This window comes from Sturnira hondurensis, unplaced genomic scaffold, assembly GCF_014824575.4.
Source record: "Sturnira hondurensis isolate 20B ecotype Veracruz unplaced genomic scaffold, ASM1482457v3 Scaffold0020787, whole genome shotgun sequence".
NCBI classification, from domain to species: Eukaryota; Metazoa; Chordata; class Mammalia; order Chiroptera; family Phyllostomidae; genus Sturnira; species Sturnira hondurensis.
The window spans coordinates 212,991-238,294 of NW_028093418.1; the positions used below are offsets into that span (position 1 = coordinate 212,991).

General features: G+C 45.5%; 1 protein-coding gene across 2 annotated transcripts; it reads left to right on the forward strand.

Moving 5' to 3' along the window:
• The first annotated feature begins 715 nt into the window (after positions 1–715).
• Positions 716–25,304, forward strand: EXOG (exo/endonuclease G). 2 transcript variants are annotated; one of them, XM_037030450.1, is made up of 6 exons: positions 716–917; positions 2,076–2,225; positions 5,417–5,556; positions 7,173–7,249; positions 8,995–9,109; positions 23,474–25,304. In XM_037030450.1, the coding sequence occupies exons 1-6, from the start codon at positions 755–757 to the stop codon at positions 23,933–23,935; spliced, it is 1,107 nt and encodes a 368-aa protein (XP_036886345.1). In that variant the 5' UTR covers positions 716–754; the 3' UTR covers positions 23,936–25,304. The 2 variants fall into 2 exon arrangements, with proteins under 2 accessions (XP_036886345.1, XP_036886346.1); XM_037030451.1 differs by lacking the exon at positions 2,076–2,225.

Below are 25,304 nucleotides of genomic sequence, written 5' to 3' on the forward strand. Positions count from 1 at the left end.
TGCTAATGTTTTCAGAGACATGCTGCAGGTTCTTCCCCTGAACACTTTAACACTGTAATCTCTATCACAAAACCCTATGGTCTAAGGGTTGTTATTCCCATTTTAAAGAGGGAAAATGGAAGCCTAGAACGGTGAAGCAACACACCCAAGCTGGAAAGTGGTTGAGAGGGCTCCCAGACCGGTGCCCTCTGATTTAGGGACCTGAGCCATCCTGGACTACTACTCCTGAGGAGAGGGCACAGAACTTGTCGAGGAACTTCTTGGGTGATACAAAGTATTTTTAGAAGTTATGCTTTGTGTACCATGTGACTTCAAAGCCAGGTGTCATGAAGCCAAGCAATATGGCACAGGTTTTGGAATCGCACCTGATTTGGACTCTCGGCTCTGAGGATCTTAGTGTAACCATGTGCAAGTGGTTTACTCATCTATTGAGTAGGGCTAAACTAGAGGTATTTTTTTCTTTCTCAGGACTGTATATGCACACTGTTGAGCCTTCAAGACGTCATCCATGCTCTCTCCACCTCATCACCTGGTCGAGTGGACCAGGGATGGAGGGGGATGTGCTTGGGTCTCCAGGTTTATCACCAGGGGGCGCGCGAGACCCCCAGCGGAGCGGGAGAACGTTCGCATTCCTTGCTTCTGGAGTCCCTCCAGGTTGCGTGAGCGTATCTCAGCCCCGCGGTTGTGATTGGCTTTCAGGCGTCAAAGCCGGTGTGCGCATGCGCCACAGCAAAAGGCGGGTACCTCGGGCAAGATGGCTGCGAAGAGTTTTGCGTTCCGCGTGAAAGGCTCCAGGCGCTTTTTCAGTGGTTTCGTGGCCGGAGCTGTAGTGGGCGCCGCGGGAGCCGGGCTCACGGCCTTGCAGTTCCTCCGAAGTCAGAGCGCTGAGGCTGCGTTGGCGGTGAGGGAGCCGGAAGGTGAGTCTGTGGGCCCGCTTTCCCTTCCCCGACCCAGGCGTCCCGCTCGGACTCCTACCTCCGGCTCCAATCGATCGTGTTCCTCCTTCACGCGCGTCCCTCTCTCCCTTCGCCCTGCCCGTGGTTTTGAGCCTTTGCAGTTTCCCTGCTCGGCCTCCTTTCCCCACGTCCTGTCTAGGCTGCCGCTTTCATTTACTTACGTCTCCCGGGGATCTTCATACTCATCTACCCCAAGTATTTATTGTCTGTGTCCGCCACTGCATCATTAACTCCTAAGGGCTCCGGCCAAGTCTGTTTTGTTCTCCACCGTAATCACTGTACGTACAGTACCTGGACCACAGTCTACGTTCAGGAAGTGGATGAATGAATGAATTCACACATAGTTTTAGCAGACTAGTGAATTGATTACACTTTGTCATGGCTCACATGAAGAATGCCTGCTAGTCCTTCAAAGCGTGTATATCTTCACGTCTCAGGAGTGCTTTATATTTGACAAAAAAAAAATGAGCTCATGATCATTTTTACACTTTCCCATTTAACTTGCCCTTTTGATGCTCAGCGTTTAGCAAGAGAGCTAGGTATACTGGTGGGTGCCTACTTGGTTTCTCCCACTAGGAAAAAGCCCAGTTTTACCGCTGTCTTGCTGCAGCACACATTGCTGCTTTGATGCCAGAACCGAGAGGCAGTGTCAATGAATATTGGTCTTTTTAAAAACTTAAAAGGGTTGTGCTTTAGTCCCCACACTAAATCTTAAAACATAGTGAGTAGGCTGGCTCTTCCCCGTTCGATCATATCAATGACGAGTAATGACAAGAGTTTTTCCTTGGCTGCTTTTGTGTGCACAAGTAACTCTGTGGGGCGGAGATTTGAAATTTTGATGTGAGAGACCAGTCAGATCAGGTCCTTGTTTAGAAGTGAATGAGATAGCTGCAGTTTGTCTTGGGAAAACTATACAGCAGATTATAGGCACAACCAGTGTTTTGTCTATTGTCTCTTTTCTTTGTGTTGTAAGTCATTGCAAAAATGAGGCCTCTTTGTTGATTAGACTTTTGAGCCTGTCCTTTGCCTTACCCCTCTTTCTTTATTTACAATTTTTGTTCCTAATAAAAGTCACTAATGTTATGACTTTTGTCCGCCCCCCCTTTTTTTCATTTTTAGGTTCTGCAGAAAAGGCTCTCTTGGGACGATTTGGATTTCCTCTAAGTGGAACAGAGACTCGGTTTTACACTAATCATGCCTTGTCTTATGACCAGGCAAAGCGGGAGCCCAGATGGGTCCTTGAACACATATCCAAAAGCAAGATAATGGGTAGGTGGTGAGAAGTAAAGACATCAATGAAAGATGTTTCCCAGTCTACAACGAGGGCCATTACCGATCCTCTCAACCTTTTTCACATGACAGCACATTGAGAAAATGATGATGTTTGTGTAGCTCACTCGGTAAATGGGCTCTGCCTGGCAGCCAGGGAGCCCCAGGCCCTTCCCGGCTGTCTCTTATCTTGACACACAAGGTGAAGGCTCTTGCACAAATATTGCTGCAGTGGGCACCGTTCATTCGTCATCTCCACACGTACCATGTATGTGCCTGCCATGTGCCCAGCTCTGTGCTAGGCCTTGGGGATGTATCAATGACCAGAGTGGCTGTCCTCTACCTCCATGGTGTTGGTGTTGGGGTGGGAGTGGGCTGCCCTATCACATAGTCAGGGGTGTATAACTGCAATCGGTGACAGCTCTTCTGAAGGAAATCTGATTGGAAATCGGGTTTTTATAATTAAGGAATGGTGAAGAGTGTGGGAGAACCTGATTTTGATTGGCGAGGCTTCTCTGACAAAGTGGCCCAAAGGGTGCATGGCAGTCACCGGGCAGAGCAGTCGGGGCCACCCGTTGAGGAGAAGAGCATTTCAGGCAGAAAGAAAAGCACAGTTGCATCTTTCCAGGCCCGATGCGAAGAGTTTTGCTCTTTTGGGGACTAAAAGGAGACCAGAATGGCAGCAGCAGGGAGGGCGTGATGTGAAACGAGACTGGAGAGGTAGGCAGGTGTGTGAAGTGTGTGCAGGTGTCCTCATGTCTTGGTAAATTCCTATGATTAAGGTAACCGGAACTTGATATTTAATGTCAAATTAATTTCTGGGTAGATTGTTTCAGTTTATGCTCCCGCCATTGCTGTTTGTCCTGTCTCTCCCAGCCCTTCCCCGGAGTAGGCATTATTTGGCCTTACCAGTGTAATAGCTGACTTGTGTTTATTGGTTGCCAGTGAGGGTTAATATCTTGGGATTATTCTTTCTTTGTGAATTATCCTTTACTATTTTCAGTTGGGGTATTCTTTTTTTGAATTGGTCTGTACCTTTTGTCATAGTTGCTTTATTCTCATTTTGTTATTTGCCTTTTAATTTGCTACTTGGCCCTCAGATTTTACCTCCCGTGCTTTACAGTGCATGCTCTGTTTATGTGTGTACCAATGCCGATGCTAAAACGGTGTGCCCTTATGGAGTGCACACTAACCGGCGGGATGGCAGGGGGCTTGGCGTGTGCTTGCTGCTTGAGTGAAACCGATGGAGGGGTAAACTTTATCGTAGCGGTTGAGACTGGGTCATGAATTTACATCAAGGGAAACTCATTTGATTTCGTTTCAAGCCTAATGAGTTTCCCTTAAAGCAGAAATTTCCCCAAGATATGAGAAATTTTAGCTTTTACTAATTTTAGCCTGCTATTAAGTTATTTCTTTCAAGGGCATATAAGAAAAGCATTGAGCTTATAGTAAACCCTGCGAGCTATGTAATGTTGAGGAGGTAAAATAGAGCCAATTACTATTACTGGTATTTGAAAACAGGAAGAAATATACCTGTGATTTACTTGATTTTAGTGTAAAGCATCTCATTTTAGTAATGACAGGCTAATCACACTCTCCTGCTAAAAACAAGGATATTGTGAGTGGTATGTAAAATGCATATTGAAAAATCATAAACACATGAAAATGAGGAGCCGACATGAGGGTGGGGAACTCCCAGGCTAATATTTGGGGGAGAGCCAGAATTTAGAGAGGTAAGCAAGGGCAGTCCTGGCAAAGCCAAGCTGCATTGCCTTTGGTTCCGTGGCCTTAAAGGGTGAGGGGGACCAAAGGCAAGACCTAGGGTTCACCCAAAGATGGTTGTCATATGGGAGACCCTCCCAACATTAACCTGGAACCTTAGAGGGCTGCACCCTCGGGGAAGGGAGAACCAGAACTAACTCGCCTGCCCACCGTGGGGGATTACGTGGAGGTTGTCTTGGCTCTGAGCATGGAAGGATCAAGAAGGAAAATAAAAAGCTTGTTCTGGACAAGTTGATTCCCCAAACAGGCTAGCATGCAGACTTGTAGCATAAAGCCGTGTGGCCTGCATTGATGAAGGGAGCCTAAGTCCGGAGCTTGGTTTAATGTGGCCCTCTACTGCTGATGCCTGCAGACACTGAATAGAAGTGAGTGCATATCCTTTCTCCAGGAAGGCCTCTCTACCTTAGGCCCTTGGAAATTCCCACAGATGGTTTTCCAAGGGCAGTGAGCACCAGGCAGAGAGAGCCAGGCACAGAGTCGATTCCAGTAGGGATGACACTTGGAGAGTATACCTGTGTTCTCTTTGTGTTATGAGGTACTGTTTCTTTATGAAGATTCTAAGAAGCTAGGTACGATATTAGAAACTTTACTCTGAACCTGGGGATCTAATGATTCAACATTTCTTCTTGGCTGAATGAAATGACATTGGATTCAGTAACTCTGTTGATCTCCATTCAACACTTTTTTTGAGTAGCAGCCTGTCCTCATCATTTTTGTAACTTACCAGGGTCTGTCCTAATGACAGTGGGAGATGTAGTTAGGATTTGCTGATGTCCACTCTGGCAGACCGTTCTGAAGTTTCCAGAATATAAAGAAAATTGAGATTTCTTCTCTCCTGTGTGGTACTCATATATTTTTCTTCAGGATTTTTCTGTATTAAGCTCATAACTTAAGTATGTGTTTTGTCTCGGCTGAGGAGGCAGTAAGATATCAGAGACACTCTCCCCCTTCCCTAGGCTGTGCCTGCCCAGAACAAATTGTTTTGTGTCTATATATATCCATTATTTCAGTACATGTGAACATGTCAAATACAGTGGTACAAACTACAATACATCGAAGTCTTTTTAATAAGCAGGCGTTTATTTAGTAGCTAAGCTTTTTAAACAGCTTAGTTATTTGATTAGTCATTGTTTTTATGTAAATACTATCCAGGGGATTTTTTTCCCCCTTTAAGGCCAGAAAGTATAGGAGATAGCTACACTGTATGAAAAGCATTCTTTCCTAGCCTGGTCCTTGCTAAATTCGGATGAAGTATCTGAACTATCCCAGGAACTTGAGACATGCGTGCAGTCGCTCGCTGCCAGCTGCTCAGACAGATACTGTGCAGAGCAACCAGCTTGCCTTGCTTAGAGAATTGCGAGGGGTATTCGTCCATGGGAAACTTGCCGATTTTGTGTGTTTTTCTTCAGGTGATGCAGACAGAAAAGATTGTAAATTCAAGCCTGATCCCAGCATCCCTCCAACCTTCAGCGCCTTCAACAAGGACTACATTGGAAGCGGGTGGTCTCGAGGACACATGGCCCCGGCAGGAAACAACAAGTTCTCGGCCGTAGGCACATTCTGGGGGCGGGCTGCTGCTGGGCCCTGGGACCTGGCGATTAGAAACACAGGAGCCAGCCTTCAGACCTGAGACTTTCTGCACTCAGCTTTGTGTCTTTCTTCCTGACTTTATTTTTACTTCTCAGATGCTGAGACCTTTTAAGAAAGGTTGAATAGGAAAGCTAATGCTATTTCAGAGGGAACTGGAAAGCCAGTAGGAGATAAAGCTACTCTTATTTTGAGAGGAGTACAGCAAACACATTTTGATGCATGCATTTACTTTACATGTGTGTTCATATATAATATATATACACATGTACACACACATGTACACACATATATAATTTTAGCCACTGCAGGCATCGTAACACTTCATTCCAAAGTAGATTGCTTAGGAAATTGTATCATTTAAGAATGAGGATATAGATATGACAGAAATGTCTTTATACCAAGAAATGTGTCAAAATGTGTTTTTATATATTTGAACAATAACATCTAATATACAGTTCACATTTCAGGTTTGTGAAATTGTCCCAGTTATCTTTACAGCTCTTTTTGGATCTAGTTCCGGTTATGAATCACATGATACATTTAATTGTCCTGTCTCTCTGGTCTTTTTTAACTGAGGATAATTTCTCTGCCAAAAAAGAAATAATTTCTCTGTCTTTTATGACATTGACATTTACTGCACAAATTACTGGTGATTATCCTTATTAAAGTACCGGTTCTCAACTCTGGATACTCACTATAATCACCTGGGGAAGTTTTAAAAATCCCTGATGCCCAGACCTGTGACCCCGAGCAGTGAAGTGAGAACTCTCGAGGGTGGAACCCAGGAGTCAGTGATTTTAAAGCTCCTGGTCGCTTCGCTGTGCAGCCCAGGGGAGGGGCAGCTTGAGGAGACAGCCACGGCGACTTTGGCAGTTCCTGGAGCTCGGTGAGAGGAGCACACTGACAGAACTTCGTGTTTAGGGGTCAGAAGTGAGATGAATGAACAATGTAGTGGCCACAAAAGAATGTTTTTCCCCCCCCTCCATTTTTGAACTAATTATATTGGTAAATAAAATCCCTGAAAGTTGACCTTCAAAAAACTCTTTGCCAGAGGCTTAAAATCAGAATTTAACTTAAAACCCTTTAGCTTCATGTTGGAAACCCATTTTCTTACAGTCTGCATTATAGGTTTGAATTTTAGAAATTTTGAAGGAAGCTAGTGCATCAGTCTACTTATTTGGACATAGTCCTTATTTTGAATGATCATTGAGCTTTCTGTCCTGGAATAGCTATGACTTTCAGTTATCTGAACAAGTAATCACTGCTCTGACCAGTGTGGCTCAGTGGGTTGAGCATTGCCCGGCAAAGCAAAAGGTCACTGGTTTGATCCCCAGTCAAGGCACATGCCTGGGTTGCCAGCCAGGCCCCCAGCTGGGAGTGTGCGAGAGGCAATCCATGTTTTGCACAGCGATGTTTCTCCCTTCCTCCCTGAAACAAAATCTTTTTAAAAAGAATAGTCACTGTAATTGTCTAGAGCTGATGTATGAATAAGGAGCTGGTTTTCTCTATCGGCTTTGTAAAATCTCTCCAAGGGGGCATTTCAGTACAAGTTACTATTGTTATGTCTTTTCACAGAAGGCAATGGCTGAAACCTTTTACCTTTCTAATATTGTGCCTCAGAATTTTGATAATAATGCTGGATATTGGAACAGGTGAGGGGTGAGAGTTTTAAAAATGTGATTGTGTGGGAGATGGATGATGTGAGGAGAATGTACCAGTTGCTGATGAACTGTTTCTGTCTTTGTTTTTCAAAAGCTGTTACTCCTGCAGGTGGTGCTTTCATTAAGTACTGGCGACTGGTTTTCTTCGCTGTATTTCGGGAGTACAGTTTTCTAGGGAAGTATAGACTTTGAAACAGCCATTTTGATCATGTTTGCTACTGGTTGGAAGTCAAATTCTGGAAGAAACTTCTAACAGTGTTATTACTGTGGCATGAAATATTTTTGAATATGTTCAGAGGACACTGTTTTTCTCCAGTTGCTGAGCTTTAAAAAAATGTGACCATTAAGCAGGTTTTCCATCACGTCTGTCTGGGATCTCTAAGTATTGAAGACTAGCGCTAATTGAGGTCGTTTCAAGCTATTGCGCTTTCCCCAAACAGTACTTTTGTGGCTTAAAGTAATGAAGAGAGCACTCGCACACTTGGAGACTTCAGTAGTTGTCACTCGTCAGTGACGGCCCACGTTCGTTTTGTCTGCGCGCCTGCCCTTCCCCCTGCTCAGATTATTTTAAGCAGGTCACGGATATATTATTTTAATATTTCAGTGTATATTTTTAGAAGACAAGGATTCTTTTAAAATCTAACTATGGTACTATTATTGCCCCTCAAACACTTAATAATAATTCCTTATTACCAATTTTATAATTTGTTCAAAGTTTCCTGATTGTTTTGGTGCTGGTCGATTGGTTTGAATCAGGATTTAAAGAAGGTCTACATGTGAATTTGGGTGATAGTTCTCCTCAGTTCCTTTTAATCTGTAGGTTCCCCTTCCTCTTTTTTCCCCTTGCAAATTATTTGTTGAAAATCTGGGATATTTGTCTTGTAGTTTCCTGTCCAGTATTCCGTCCAATTGCACACCTGTGGAAGCATATGTCATTTTTCTAAGGGGTGTATTTTGGGGAAGAAAACTCTACTACTTTGTTACTGGGCGTATGTGCTATGAGATACTGATTTTCCTTTTTGGGTAAGGAACTAGGAATGGTGGCAGGTACTGTTTTCTCACAAAAGTCTTTCAACTATGGTGCAAGAAAGTGAACAGTAAAACTACTTGCCGTTTTTACCCAGCAAGTAAACACAAACAGTTTTTAAGTGTTAAAACCCAGTGTGGTGAAGATTGTTGTAAAACTACTATGCCATTTTCGAGTTTACAGAGTAAATTGGGACAATCCCATTAAAAACATTAGTATTACATATAATTTAGTGTCATTAAAGTATTTAGTAAAGTGATTCTGGCCCTTGAATTTATTGTAAGGAGTTAATACAGTGTTGTGTTATATAAGAAATGTCAGGATAAACCTAGATGTCCCGCAACAGGAATGGTTAAATTAAAAGATATCAACTTGTTGGAATGACGTTTAACTCTTTTAAAAAGTTTGAGAACTGTGGCTTGGAAAAGTAAGGGAGAAAACAAAATTTCAGTTACAAAATGTACGTGGGATGTACACAGTAAAATGTAGGTGGTTGTATTAATGTATGTGATTTTTTTGAATTTTTTTGTGTGCAGTAAACAAACCGGGAAAAGCTTGTAATGTCTTGTGCCATATTCTCATGTTTATATTAATGTCTGTGGATCAGTATTCTTGGCGTCCCTCCCTGGGACTTGATATGGTTTGCTCCTTTTCTACATTTAAGCCTGTGAGAATATCATGCCTTTTTTTCCCTTGCTTTCTTTTTCAGAATTGAAATGTACTGTCGAGAACTGACGGAGAGGTTCGAAGATGTTTGGGTGGTGTCCGGGCCGTTGACCCTGCCTCAGACCGGAAGCGATGGAAAGAAAATAGTTAGTTACCAGGTAGGGACATGTTTTGACATTCAGGCCTGTGTTCTTTGTAAGAGATTATAAGCAGCTCCTGTCTTCTACTTTTTATTCCATTTATTGAATAGTATTCATTGAACATTTGTTAGAGTGATAGGGGATATAAGGATGGATTAAAAAGCAACCATTGGCTTCAAGGGGCTCACAGTTCAGAAAGGGAGACAGACATGTATTTAATTAATTGTGTCAAAGTGTGACATGCTGTAATAGAGGTAAATAGATAAATGGTGTCAGAAGGACTGACCGACCCTAACTGTGTGGGTCTGGAAGACTTAACAGAGGAAAGATTTTCGAGCTTGAGCTAGACAGATGTAAGCATGAACTGAGTTGGGGAGGAATGCGGGAACGCCAGACGACGGAGCAGCGGGAGCGCCGGGCGTTGACGGTCGGTCAGCAGCATTGTTCTGGGGTTCAGGTGTCATCGATAAGCAAGCCCGGAGTGTAAGGGACAAAGAGTGTGGGCAGCCCGAGGAGGATGAGGTTTTCCACAACAATAGGTGGGACGGGCGAGATGACAGAATGTTTTGTGTTCCAGGAAGACTTGGTTTTTAATTTTTAGCACTGAGAAGTCAGGATTCTTTTAGGCACGGGAGATGTGGTTTGTCTTGGGTTTTATAAAGAGTATTTTGGTGGCACTGTACGGAGAGGTGGGTGAGGAAGGGGGCGTTTGAGGGGGAGGTTAGAAGCAAGGAGGTCAGTTGGGACGTGACTGCAGTAAGTCCCTTCGAGAACAGACAGGAGGCCGAACTCAGGCACTTGGAGGTGAGGATGAATAGGGGAACACAGGAAAGAGTGACCCTGAATTAAGATTTGGGGTGAGGGAGGGGACACGTTAGGTGACATCCAGATTGCACTGAGCACAAGGGGTGGATAAATGGGGAGGAAAGCTTTTTTTTAGACTATTGGGTTTTTTTAAAGGATGAAGTTTTAAAGATTTATTGGTTTGTTTGTTTATTTGGGACAGGGAGGGAGGGAAGTAGGGAGGGAGAGAGGGATCAATGTGTGAGAGAGAATCAATTGGTTGCCTCTTGCACATGCCCCACCCAGCAAGGGGCCCCTGCAACCCAGGCATGTGCCCTCACCAGGAACTGAACCAGCGGTCTTTTGCTTTGCAGGGTTGTGCCCAACCAACTGAGCCACACCAGTAAGGGTGATGAAGTTGTTTTTTTACGTGCAAGATATTTGAGAATTTACAGACTGAAGGAAAGATTAAAGATACAAAAGAATGTAATTAACAGTGTGAGAGCTTTAGACACCTAATGTTGACGTCTGAGATTGAGGACTCTGCCAGGAGGATGGCTGCACTGCTGTACCGAGATGGACAGAGGGTAGGGAATGGAGTGGCGGGCGGAGGTCCAAGTGCTAGAGTGAGTAAATAGAGGGGTTGGAGGAGTAAGTCAGAGAGGAGGTGTGTTTGGAGGGAACACCTAGCTCAGCTCCGGTTAGGTTAAATGATTACTTATGCAAGTTTGTAATAAAATGGAGGGACCTGAGAAACAGATTTAGGAAAACAAAAACAGTGTGGGATGTATTCTGTCCCATTGACTTGCTTATTATCAGCGTGTCTGCATCAGATGTGCAGTGAGTATGAGTACGTGGGGTGTTCACACAGGTGCCTGCACCTTCAGAGTTTTCTGGTCATTCTTTTTTTTTTTTAAGATTTTATTTATTTATCTTAGAGGGGAAGGGAAGGACAGAGAGAGAGAGAGAGAAATATCAATGTATGGTTGCCTCTCATGCGTCCCCTGCCAGGAACCAGGAACTGGCCTGCAACCCAGGCATGTGCCCTGACTGGGAATTGAACCGCGATTGTGTGGTTCACAGGCCTGTGCTCAATCCACTGAGCTACACCAGCCAGGGCTTCCGGTTGTTCTTATGGGAGTAAAGCGTCGTCAGAGGGATTACTGTGTTTTAAGCACATTAATATCTCTTCTCTGGTCAACTTGTGCATTTAATTTTAGCTCCCTGTAGTCTCTTATTTCAAATATTAATAATTATTGAGCTTTATTAAATCTTCTTTACTCTTACCTTTAGAAAACAGGTTCTCTTACCTTTGACTTTTAAAGATTTTGTTTATTTTATTAGTTACTTTTAGAGAGAGGGGAAGGAAAGGAGAAAGAGAGGGAAAGAAACATCACTGTGTGGGTGCCTCTCATATACCCCCTATTGGGGACCTGGCCCACAACCCAGGCATATGCCTTGACTGGGAATTGAACTGGCGACCTTTTGCTTCACAAGCCCACACTCAAGTTACTGAGCCATACGAGCCAGGTCTTACCTTTGACTTCTAAACCTTATGTGATCAAGCTACAGTTTTAAATGTGCTTTGCTTTCATAAAATTGAAAGATTTAGATGATTATCTTACCATGTAGTAGAAAAATTTATACAAAGTTTAAAAGGAAAAATTAACCAGTATTTAAGAACATGTCACTAAACAGTGTGTGTAGTAAGTAGGTGTATGTTTCTAAATAGGTGTTGACCAAATGCTTTAGTGGAAAGTATATATATTTTTTTAAGTTGGAGAGACTTTTAAAAACAACTTGTAAAAACATTATATATTTTATATCTGTCCAAAGGACCCAGAAGCAGTGATACATTGTTAGCAATGAGTGTACCTTGAGACCAGCTCTTGGTTTTGAAAAAACATCTCCTGCTGAAAGAACCCAGCGCTTGGAGAGTGGCTGATTCCAGGGCTAGTACCGGAAAGTACAGAATGGAGCATCTTATGCCAGAAATCAAGGAAGTGCTCAAACATGGTGAGGATGTGTCAAAAAGGACACAGAAATCGGCTCGAAGGACTTCCAACTTTTTGTGTGGGAAGCTATGTAATAGCAAAATAAAATGGCTTATATTCCTATTGAATTAAATAGAATATGTACTTTTAATAAATAAGTAAATACATGGGTAAAAGGGAAAGTTTATCATAGACATTAATTAATAAATTTGTAAGAATGAAAGAGTTAGAAAAATAAATATGTATTTTAAAGATTTTATTTATTTACCTTTAGAGAGAGGGGAAGGGAAGGAGAAAGAGAAGGAGAGAAACGTCAGTGTGTGGTTGCCTCTTACGTGACCCCCACTGGGGACCTGGCCTGCATCCCAGACATGTGCCCTGACAGGGAATTGAACCAGTGACCCTTTGGTTGACAGGCTGGTGTTCAATCCACTGAGCCGCACCAGCCAGGGTAGGAGCCACACCAGCCAGGGCTAGAAAGATAATTTTGCAACCATTATAGAAAATTGTTCCAGACAAGAATCATGGATGCTAAACCTAATAAGTGAAATTTTTATAAGATATAGGACATTATAAATAGGATATATATAGCCTGTCCAGAAAGTATTCATCCATGTACTATGAAAAATAGAGACATTTATTGGAGAAGATACAAGATACAAGAAACATTTTACATAGGACAGTAAGAGTGGTCTGTCCCTTCAAAGTAGGTACCTTGGGACCTCACATAGTTCTCCCAGCCGCCATCAGCTGCCCCCTCATATTTTCTTGAATCTCAATGGTGGTCTGAAATGTCTTCCCTTTCAAAGGTGATTTTAGTTTTGGGAAAAGCCAGAAGTCACAGGGCACCAAATCTGGGCTGTAGGAGAGCTGAGTCACCTGGGTAGTTTGATGTTTTGCTAAAAAACTGCATAAAACGTGATGCACGAGTGGACACGTCGAGATGAAGCTGGAGGTCACCATGTGCCCATAGCTGTGGCCTTCTGAGTCATCCAAATGGTTCACGCAGAACAATGTTCAAGGTTAACACAAAATTTGATGAAGATTTGTTACTCTGCTCTCTCAGTCATTTTGAATGCCACAGCCACACAGTACACATGCTCACTCAACAGCATCTACTACCCTCACTGACTAGTACATGCATGCGTGTTCCAGACCTTCCTCCTGGGCTCCCAGGTTACGTTGATGTTGAACAAACTGTTCTCATTGTATTAACAATGGCTGGACTTTTTCTGGACAGACCTAGTATATATAAAAGTATCTCTCCACAAATTACTAATTAATAACAGAAAACTGATTAAAAAGTGAGAAATTACAGTGCAGAAACTCCCCTTTAACCAAGTGATCAAAGTTAGTACATTTTGCCCGAATAGGACATCCTGATAAACTTCCCTGGTGTGATGCCCTGAGGATACAGTATCACCTCTGTTATGAATCTGCCAGAAAAGCGTAGCACCGAGCCTCGTGCAGAAATACCAGTCAGACCCCAGCTGAGGGATGTCCTGTGAAACAGCTGGCCTGTGCTCTTTAAACATGCCGGTACCGTAAAAGATAAAAGCTGAGAAAATAACTGTTTCAGGCTGATGGAGACTACAAGAGTCTGGAAAACAAAACACATTGCATGATCTTAGATGAGATCCTAGCTTAGAAAATCACAAGTTGCTAAAAAGGACTTTATTGGGACAATTGGTGACATTTGAGGTCTGTAGGTTAGATTATTGTCTTTTATCACTTACTTTTTCTCATTTTGATTATTATACTGTGGTTACGTAAGTGAGTATCTGCTGCTCTTAGGAAATATATCCTGAACGATGTGTTCTGTGACTTGTTTTCAAAAGGTTTAGGGAAAAGAAAAAATGATAAAGCAAATTCGGAAAATGTTAACAGTTGATGAATCTGCTGGCTGTGTGCTATTCTTGCAAATTCTAAATTTGCAATTAATTCAGAATGAAACATAGAATATGTATGTACATTTTAATATATCTTTTCTATACCAGAATTCTTATTACACTGGAATATACAAAACTAACCACTAAAGGGACTTCCCTGGCTTCTCCTAAATAGTTTCAGTGAGTGACACGGAGGCGTGTCCGAGTAGCCTCGCAGAGAGTTTCCAAGGAGGCCTGGCCCCGTGGTGCAGCTCGGGAGGGCTGTCGGCAGCATCGTCCTGCAGGGTGGGCTTGGAGTGACCGTCTTGTTTTAGATCTTTTCTTTTGCGTTCCGGACCTCTGACCCTGTCTCATCAGTTTTTCATTCTAAATTTTATTTGTGTTCACACTGGCAGATCTTGAATTCAGCAAATCTTCAAGCACCTCTCCTGTGGGAGGAAGGCATATGGAAATGGAAATGACGTCCTCAAACTACATTCTCGATGACTCTCCCCCCTTTTTCCTTCTATTTCACATCCTGGATCATATGGTAGTTCTGTGTTTTAATTTTTTAGAGGGAGTAACATACTGTTTTCCATTGAGGCTGCACCATTTGACATTCCCACCACCAACAAATAGAGGCTTAATGTTGTTACCCTGGCAGTTTTAAAATATACTTGGTTTTGGCTTTTTTGTCAGTAGTTTATGAAATAATGTTGGACCTTTGTGGCTAGAACCAGAGGTTCTAGTTACACTCTGCCCAGTGCCCCGCTCACCACAAGGTTGCCATAGTCTACAGCCCCCGCTGGAGTGCAGACCTTCGTGGCCAGAGCAAGGGCATTAACGACTGAGGTGAGCGGTAGGCAGGAGCCTGCCTTTGAACAAACCTGGTGAGTTTGGGTCCTGCCTAGAAGCCTGGTGCTAGGTACACAGCGTCTGAGTTTCCCTGAGTATTAATGTGGTGGGTCGCTGATACTCTGCGGACTGTCCAGCCTGTTACGTTACCGTTGCCCCATTCCCTGCAATGCGGAGGCCAATTTGGGAAATGTTCTTTGTTTTGTGTGTGTGTGTGGTGGTGTTTTTTTAATAGACCTCAGAGGCAGAGGGGTGCTACCACACCCCGTTTATGGTACCTGATTATCATTGATTTCTGTTAGATTTTGGTATTTTTGTAGCTCTCGTGTTTACTTACCACTTCACTTCTCACTCCCCAACCGTTTATTGTGTGTCTTTGTGTGCCCTCTTCTGTAAAATCTTGAGAGAAGTGATGACTTCCGGATCATAATCCTGCTAGTTAGGAAATCTGATTGAACAGTCTACTGAAGAAGTCCTCATGTTTCTGGATTTAGGGGAAGGTGTGTGTGTCTGTGTGTGAGAGAGAGAGAGAGAGTGAGTGTGAGTGTGAGCTTAACCATGACAGGGCATTTATTGAAGGACCGTTTGTGGTGACGACGCTGTTGCAGACTTGGCTACAGCCTAGGCAGGTCTTGCAGGACCAGAGCCCTTTGATGCATAACTTGTCGTTGGCTGATGGCCCAGACAACCAGTCTGTGTCCTTCTGAGCCTGTGGCTTCAGTTGTGCGCTTGCTGACGTGGGGTGTGAGAAACACCGACGGGGCTTCGGTGCTCTTTGGTACACGCACCCATGAACCTGAGGCCCCTGTTTTTCTCCTTTCTCATCCATAGAACCTCAAACATCAGGTACCTTTATATTAATTTTAAAGCTTTTGAATCTTTGTTTCAAAAATATGTTAGAAGTTGTAAAATTAGATATCTATCCTCAATGTATTAAACATAAGTTTAATGTCATTTTAAAAAAGAGTTTATCTACTTTTAGAGAGGGGGGGAGAGAGAAAGAGAGGGAGAGAAACATCGATGTGCAAGAGAAACATCAATTGGCGGCCTCTCGCACACCTGCAGCCCAGGCATGTGCCCTGACTGGGAATTGAACCAGTGACCTTTTGGTAGATGCTTAATGCACTGAGCCACACCAGCCAGGCCAGAATATATGTTACTTCTTGACCTTCCACTTACGTGTTGTCACGGTTTATAGCATTTACATTTATGTTTGCTGACTATGAATCAGCCCAAGCTTTGCTTGTATCAGAGGCTGTAAACTTAGACTTTATTTGGTTCAGACAGGAAGTTGTTTTTGAATTAGTTGGTAATATGTAGTAATTGGGCGATGTCACATAAATCCGGGTTCTAGCTTCTCTGAAGCACATTGGATGACTTGATCCCACTTGGCATGTAGCCCGTGGGCACTGTTCGCTAGTGGAGAGCAGCAGCTTTCTCCACGGGGAGCCCACGCTCCTCAGTCCACCGTGGTCCTTGCCCAGCCCACGTCACCCACTGTATTTCCCCTGCAGCCCCTGTTGGTTGTGGGGTTTGTAATTCTGGGTCTGTCGAAAATACCAAACCAGCATTTATGAGGTTGTGAATGGGTAAGAATTGATGGTATGTTCAGACTCGTAAGGAAGTAGGTGTAATCCTGTACCATTTCCTAAGGCCGTGCCACTTGAGGTAAGTATTAGCAGAACAATAAAAACTGAGAAGTGGAAGTAAGGGTGGCGGGTGTTATAATTACCGTTTTTAAAAAATGTAATATATGCTTTTATTTTCTATTTAGATCATTTACAGTTAACCATACCACTATTTTTTTTTAAAGTTAAATCTGTTTTTTCCTGAGACATTATTCTAGAGCCCTGGCTTCTGCTCTAAAATGGAACTACGTGTCTGCTCCCTCCTTCCTCCCTCCCTCCCTTCCTTCCTTTTATTCAACAAATACTTATTAAGCTTCCAAGATGTGCCTGTTGCTGTTTTGTGTACTTTCTGATATCACAATAAACAAGGCTGTATGTTACATGGGAGTTACACTATGGTCAGCAAAATGGCACATAGAGAAATAAAGCATCGTGCAGAGTTACAGAGGGCTGGGAAAGAAACAAAGGATAGGCTGCTCTGGGGAAGTGGGACTGAGCGGGAATCCAGGTGAAACAGTGGGGCAGCCCCTATGAAGATTTCTCAAACATGTGCAAGACCTGGGTGAGATTTAGCTTGGTGTGTTCAAGGGAACAGCAAGAAGGCTGGTGTGCCTGGAGCCGAGAGTGCGCAGAGGAGAAGCGGGTAGGTCGAGGGGGAGGCAGTGGGAAGAGGTCCAGGCTGTGGTAAGAGAGGTGGGCACTCGTGCCAGGCTTTGATTGGGATAGTGGCATAATGGCATTTACGTTTTAAAGCCCAGTCTGGCTGCTGTATGTGAAGAACAGAAGACTAGGTAGAAGTAGGGGACCACTCCCGAGGCTAGTGGACAGTCTAGAAGAGAAATAATAATGACAGGGTGGTGGTGGTAGAAATGGTGAGAGATGATGTGACTTAGGATGTGCTTAGCAGGCACAACTGGTAGGACTTCCTAACGGATTAGTAATAGAATAAGAGGGAAAGAGTTGCGGATAACATCGAGCCTCTGACTGAGATCACAGAGACCAGAGAGGAGCAGAGGAGGGTTAGAGGCTGGGAATCAAGGGTTGTGCTTCTGCCGTGTAAATTTGGGGTGTTTGGTGTGCTGATGGAGACGCTGAGTTGGGTCTCCAAGGCAAGGTTGTGGGGGAGTGGCGGGCGCACAGACGGTATTTAGAGCCATGATGAGAACGAGTAAACGAGTGTAGGAAGGAGAGACCAGATCCGAGGTCCGAGCCTTGGGCAGCGAAGACGTTAGAGCTGGAGAATCCTTGGGCCAAAGACAGAGGAGCTGCAGCCTTCGGGGCAGGAGGGAAGTGGGCAGAGTGGTGTCCCAGGAGGGAGGTGAAGGAGGCGCTGGGGAAGGAAGGAAGGATCGGTGGAGAACTGGCTCCAGCTGCAGCCCAGGAACGTGCACAGCATCGAACTGTCGTGTCTCTTCGGTTGCCTTTAATCCGAAACAGCTCTGCAGTCCTTTTGTCTTTCTTTTTTGAAGGCCAGTTGTGCAGTGTGTCCTCAGACTGGGTCTGTCTGTCGTTTCCTTGCGCTTGGGTTCGGTCCTGTCTCTGGCGAAACCCCGCAGAGGTGATTGCACCAGCGTGCACGCGATGGCGGCTTGTGCTGCCGTGGGCGGTAAGGGCTGCATCTCTTGGCGAAGGGGTCTCCTCCAGGCTTACTCACTGCTAACTGACCGTTTCCCCTTGAAGTGAGTCAGTGGTCTGTGGAAATACTTTGACACCATGTAAGTGTTCTCCTCACCTGCTAGTTTTATCATCCGTTGGTGATTCTGGCCTGCGTCAGTTGTTACCACAATAGTTGCCAGATGACGATTTTCTAATTCTTACTCCTCCTACATTTATCAGTTGGCGTTTACTAAGGAAGAGCTTTTCCTTTGTATTTATCATCAGTGTGAACTCTTGGATTCTTACTTAATGAGCTTCACTCGGTTTGCTCTTTATTCATTTTGATGCTCAAATTTTCCATATTTGCCCAGTGGGAGTCCCTTCACGCTGCCTCCTGTATCCTGGTGACACACCCTCATCATTTCCGTTTCTCTTACCTTCTGGCTTAGTATGGTGTTTCAGGCTCAGCTGGGCCGCTCTCGGGTCATTTTTCCAAGGAGCTCTTGTTCTTTGAATGGAGACTGGTATTCAGAGACCGAGGTCTGGACGCCAGGTTGGTTCTTGAGTGCTCACTCTGCCGTTTGGCTTGTCACTTGTGTTCGCCACATTTATTTTTAGCCTTTTATAATGGGTGGAGAAAGCCTCAGAAAGAAAGTATGTGGAGTCTGTTGCCCTTAGCAGCTTGCTTTTGGGAGCGCCCTTCCCCCCATTTTCAGTGTACCCTGATTTTTGAGAACGAGATTTGCGAACCGTGGTCGTGAAGAAAGTGGGTAACGTGTGTGAGTGTGTTGTCTGTGTGTGGGAAGCTGAATGGTAACGGGGATCTCTGTCTCTGGAGAGGTGTACAGTTTTTCATTCTTGGAATGAAAGCAAAGTAACATCTACTTTTACATATTTTATTTTTCACTAACAGTTTCTCTGTGCTGATACAGCTTTTGTTAGCTTTGGCATTTTTCAGATTGAACTTGATTTCAGGTAAAATTTTAAACCCAAAATCTTTAGCATATCTATTATCACATACCTATGTCTATATCTAAAAGGGAAATATGATCATTTAAGTTGGGAAAACTGTCTCAGATAATATTAAAATTACTACCATTTTAATAATTTAGTTGGGCCAGACTAAACTTGCACATGTAAACTTGGGTTATATGCAGTGAAGGCAGACAGACACAGGAGGAGCACGGAAGAGCGGAGGAGGCGGGAGGAGGAAGCGGAGGAGGCGGCGGAGGAGGAGGAGTGCCGAGAACTAGTGCTGGCCCCTGGGTGGGAGCGCCCGGTGAGGAAAGGGGGCGGGGCCAGGTGGTGAAAACCTTACTTGCTCAGAAAAGAAAACTCAGGCGGTTTCCTAGCAATTTCTACTAAAACAGTTGTGGATACAACCCCCTCCTTCAGTGACACTCACAAAGGGGACGCGGCATTGCCTGGCCTCAGTGATTGGTCTGCTCCTCTCAAGGAATAAGCATTTGAACTGTGGGTCCCTGTTTCCCCGGGAGCATCTTGTAATCACGTGCGGCCACTCAGAGTGCCTGGGAAGCATTTTGTTTTCTCGGGTCCAGCCATTTAACCATTGCTGCTTATTAAAAATGTACTCCGAACCTTATTTCAGGAGACTGTAGCTAAGAGAAGTTAGGGTATTTAGTTTTCTACCTAGGCTATGTGTATACTTGGGAGGAAGTACAGCTAATGAACTGGTACTTACGGAGGGCCTTGTATACAGTGTGTGTGTAGCTTCGTACGTGCTGTCTCTTTCAGTCCTCACCAACAGTCCTTATGTGCAAGTAGTAGTTGCCTCCTTTTATCGGTAAGGAAATTGAGGTTTTGAGGGGTCAAGTCCAAGTCGCGTAGCTAGAAATTGTCGAAGAGGAGGCGCAAACATAGGTCTGTGTACTTGTATGAGAATTGCCAGTTAGTCACAGCATTGTTCTTAGAAGCTTTCAGAAGTCTGCAGAGGGATTGCTACGCTCTTCCTACACAGCAGCTTAAGGCCACAAAGTCAAAGGGTGGATGGAGAGCAGTTCCAAGCGATATTTGCTAGCGTGCAAAAATCACAGAAAGTGGGCCAAGAGGAGGTTTCCTCAGAGCCATGCAGAAATGTCTTTCAGAATATGTAGGAGAGGGTCACAGTATCGTAGGACTCGAGGGAACGGGAGCCTCGGGGAGCATTAGTAGCAGTGATTTTATCAGAAGCGAGTCCTCTGACCACTCTAATCAGAATCACCCCCTTCATTGTAGCTGAGGGCGGCCGTGTGCGCTCTCTGATGTGTGTGTTTCCAGAGGAGACTGACTCCAGACAAGGGAAACATACCTGACAACTCTGGCCTGGACACTGTAACTGACCCGACGAGAGAGTGAGCCTCGATTTCACAGCTCGTGGTGGTAATGCTAGGAGTGTCTAACTGGGTTCCGCCGACAGCAGCACTTCCCAAACTCCCCAGCTCCTAGCCGGGGAGGAGGTTGGAGACATGCCTCCAGCGATCTTGAGGCATCACTTGAAGTGATCAGGGAGTGATTTTGTTTTTTGACATTTCCTTTTTTATCTTTAGACAAATCTTTTCATTTCCATGTCTATTTGTTTTAATTGAAAAATAAATTATTTTACTGGTCAAGTATCTCCCATCCTAAATCTCCAAGTAGAATTGACAGCTGGGAAGATGGCGCCTGTTTCACTGTGACTTGGCCGTCTCCTGCCCCCTGACCCGGACCCGGTGCCCAGTGGGAGAGGCACCGGCTTCAAGACTTTGCCGCTGCACCGCACCTGTAGGGGCTGCACAGATGACACAGAGGACAGGCTGGCCGCACTCCTGCCGACTCCTACGCCTGGTGGCTGCACACTTCTCGTGTTCCTCTGTTCTCTCGGGCGTGCATCCCTGTCTATCACACTGTCACGGTTTCTTTCTTTCACTTGGTTGGCAGAACTTGGTCTTTTGATATTTCCTACCATTTTATTGTTTGGATTTTTTGGTTTGTCTTACCAGGGCAATGAAACAAGTATGTGTGTCCGATTGTAGGTACATGTGTTTTTCTCATGATCCTGCTTGGTAGCGGTATTTTTTCATTAACAGCCATGTCCTCCTGCCTTTGTAACTACCCTACGAAATCAGCAGTGTTGGGGTTGTTACTGCCCATTCCCTGGACCAGTAGAGAAGGCAGTGGTGGGCATGATTCACAGCTGCATGGCCCAGCCAGGACTTGAGTCCGCTGAACTGGTCTGCTGCGCCGCCCCGGTGAAAGTCTTCTAGTTTTTCCTAAAGGTGGAAAGAATGTGTGATGTAGGTTGAGTTGTCTGCAAGGGAGAGGATAGCTCTAAAATACTGCAGGATTTTTTTAAAGTCTTAAATTCAAGAAAGGACGATGGGCTTTCTTGATTTCCAAACAGGACCAGCTCCTACGTTAGATGTTTGCTTCCGGGAACAGAGCAGACGGGATCAACCAGGGTGGTGAGTGGCTGGGTTCTCATTCTTCTATTTCTGGGGTTAGTATTTTATGCCCCTTTGTGAGAAGCCATGAGAGGGATTGTCAGTGGAAGAGCCACACCTATGGTTAATGGGGACTTCTCGGTCTCTGGTTTCTCAGAGGCAGTGATAGAGGCCCTCTTGCTGTTGTGAGAGCTTTTGAAAGCCTAATAGAAAGGGCACACTTCCCTGAGGAAAAACCATGAATCTTAAAATGTCAAACTTATTTACTTTTGGCCGGAATTTACTGAACCAGATTTAGAAGTCCTGCTGGGCAGCATATGGACATGACCAATTAATTGTTTTTGAAAATTGCCATTTGTTTGTAGACAAAGAGCCCATGAGGAGAGAAAATAATCAAATGAAGGGTCTCGAAGGCTGCTCACAGCTGGAGTCTGAGACCTGAGCTGCTGTGATGGAGGGTGTCCAGCAGGTGGCACCAAGGACTTGCCTAACCGTGGGCTCCCCAGCCAGCGTCTGGAGCACTGGAAGCCCATTTAAGCTTCCCCTGTAAATTACAGTTCAGCTGCAGCTGTGCCCTCAGTGTTGGTCCCTGACTCCCCCTGCACCCACCCCCTCGGTGATGTGGCCTGTGCTCTGTACCAGCCTCTCACCACGTTCTACTTGCAGTGAAACCTGAGGCTGCTGACTCTGCCTCTAGACAGGGAGCTTCTTGAGAGCAGTTTACTTGCAGGGCTGTCCAACCTGTGGCCCGTCAACCATGTCAGCCCCAGGATGGCCGTGAATGAGGCCCAACACAAAATTATATATTAGTTTTTGTTAGTGTTTGTGTATTTAATACGTGGCCCAGGACAGCTCTTTTTCCAGTGTGGCCCAGAGACGCCGAGAGGTCGGACACCCTTCCCCTGCGGCGCAGCCCTCTGTGTTTCCAGCAGTGCCAGACCCAGGGCCTCCGAGTTGCCGGGGCGAGCTAACATCTGTTGGCACTCCGTGGGCTAACTGGGGCCTCCACGGAGTCCACCCTCAGTGTGTGTTTGCCTTGAACAGTGTGTCTCTTCTCCCAGCTGCATAGATGACTTGTCGGAAGGGGCGGGGACCTTATGTCTGCAGTCTGTATGAGTTCGTAAACTGTAAACTGCTTTTCAGCCGACTGTTTTCACTAACTTCAGAGACAATTGGTAATAGAAATCTTCCCTGTGATGGGTCTTCCCTGAAGCTCTGCAGTTGGCCTTGGCAGTGGGACCTCCATGTGTGCCAGACAGCAGATGGCCATGGAGTTCTCAGGCTGTGTGCCATGGAGGTAGGAGCCTGGGAGAAGCAGCAAAGGGTGCACTGTAGCTCTCGTCCGTCTGCTTCACGTGGGCGCCTGCGGGGCCTCCGCAGCCAGCAGGTTTGACCAGGAAGGGGCGCCCTACCAAGGAAGGGCCAGAGAAGAGCATGGCGTAGTTGGATTGTGTGGTTTTACTGAAAACCATTAAGGAAATGGATGCTCCTTTTTTCTTTTTCAGAAAACAGATATGGCTTTTAAGCCAATTGGAAGGAAATTTGAAAAGGTTTCATAACAGTGTTACTTTATTACAGCCAACCTGCATAGGCAGTCGGGTTGTTTGCAAGCCTGACCCTGGCTTTGGCCTCTTCGTTGTGTGGGTACTTTTCTAAAGTGTTTGATTTGATGACATGTTGGGAGTTCTGTGTCTGATAGCCGTGAGCGTGCAGACCTCTGACAAACAGCATTTACGTTCACTTAGTTTAGAGACTGGACCACAGTCCAGGCAAGACTGAAGATAGGAGTGCCCATGTGGTGTGTCCGGCTGTGTCTCTGGAGGAGGCTGTTTAGCTCTCTAGTGAGTCTGATAAACTAAGGCCATATTTTTATTTCTAGAGCTGGGAGTGCCCAAGCTGGCAGTCCTGACCTTTCAATGTTGGGAACACTGGGAGTTCTGATTATGAGACGAAGCGAAATGACAGCTTTTCTTGTCTGTTAAAAGCCTAGGACTCTCATTGCATTCCTTTGTCCTACAGACAGAGCCGAGAATGTGGCTGTGATCAGAATCTGCCTGTTAAACATCGTCTTCATGAATCAGTATCTCGGTTTATTGTTGCTTTTGGCAGTTGGGTTTGCATTCATTGGGATGGGTATCTTACTAGTGCATTTTCAGAAATGCATCTAAAGCCTTTTCAGGAAAAATCTGGGAACTGCTCACATAGATCAACATCACTAACGTGGCTGCTCTGTTTTTAGGTGATCGGTGAGGACAACGTGGCAGTCCCTTCACACCTTTATAAGGTGATCCTGGCGCGCAGAAGCCCCTCGTCTACCGAGCCGCTGGCATTGGGGGCCTTCGTGGTGCCCAATGAAGCCATTGGCTTCCAGCCCCAGTTAAGTGACTTCCAAGTGAGCCTTCAGGACCTGGAGAGGCTGTCAGGACTGGTGTTTTTCCCTCACCTGGACAGAACTGGGGATATCAGGAATATCTGTTCCGTGGACACCTGCAAGCTCCTGGACTTCCAGGAGTTCACTCTGTACCTGAGCACCAGAAAGATTGCAGGAGCCCGGTCTGTACACAGACTGGAAAAGGTGATGGAAAGCCTGAGGAACGCAGGGATCGAACCCGATGAGTACTTCATGAACTGCTATGAGAAGAAACTAGTAGAACTCAAAGCTAAGGAGGAGGCAGAGTTCCTGAAGAGAAAGCCATCCTAGTTTTTGTCTCAGAAGTGTGGTGTCTGTCTTGGAACAGGCATGCCCTCTTCAGGCTCATGTACTGTAGCAGCTTGGCGTATTCAAAAAAAGATGGAATCCTACATTTAAGACTCAGTGTCTCCCCAAGAGATGAAAGATCTAAAAATGTTTTGGTTAGTAGCTTATTTGCCACGGGAGCTAATAAGGAGACTGCGATACCTGTGGATGAAGGGCTGCTGTCGTGTCAGGTTAATGGGACTGTGTCCACAAGACGACGCTGCATGTGTCCCTTGGAATGCATTGTGCGTGAAGGCGTTGTACGGTCACGTCTCCGAGCCAAGCAGCATCTCATGTGTCAGCTCAGCATCGATCTTAGAGATAGCTTTTAGATGGCCTCTGGGTGTTACCCTGTCCGTGGGCACTGCACAGTGCTGGGCGAGCGTGGGCTCACGGTGGTCTGTTCAACAGTAAGTAAGAATGCCAGAAGAAACTCTTCGGTGTGCTCGCCTGTGTGCACCTGCGGTCGCGCACTCCCTCCCCCTCTGTATGTCTGTTTCTTGACCCTCCTGTCGTGGAACCTGCTGTCTGTGGCAGAGAAGCACTCAGCGGTGGCACTTTCTGCCTAGTGCTGTGTCCTGTGAGTGGACTACTTAACATGTATTAGCTTACAGTGGCCCTCCCAGATAAATACCACTGGCCTCATTGTCCTCCTGAGGCAGTAAGTGAGGAAATCCAAGACTTACCCTTCTGAAGAGGTAACCCACCAGGGATGAGGCGCACAGGACTAAGAAGAAATCACGGGGTGCGTTCAGATGCCCGTAGACAGGTTTTTGACTCAGGCACATACCTGCCTGGGCGTCCGCGATCCTGGGGCTGGCTTGGCAGGTGCCGCGTGCTTCCTTGTCCTCAAGCCGAAGGGGCTTGCGTGGCCTCTGACTTCATCCAGCTCTTTGGGGAGGAACAATCACAGGTGCTTGAAGTTGGAGGACATCGCTTTGGGGGGTTTATCGCAAGCCCTACTTGCGTCCAGAAATGCAGTTTCCAAGTGACCCTGTGCTGCCGAATCGATGTTGCAGAGATGGAGGAACCAAGGAGGCTCTGTGCCCACCGACCCACCTGCGTGATTTGCTCACTTGTGTGCCTGCTTGTGCGCTGGGTCGCACAGGGCGGGCGCTGCCATCCTGGGCGGAACGGGAGTCCCCTCTGTGTAGGCAGTAAAGCGTCTGGAAGACTCGTCTCTCTTCAAAGGAGCTTGTCCGAGTGCTCCCCTCACTGCTGTCTCTCCAAGTGTGTCACTGGGACAACCTGTGGCGTTTTGTCTCTAACGGAAATGCCAGGGCTTTCCGATGAGGGTAAGGTGATCACGATGAAGCTTGTTCTGCTTCTGGGG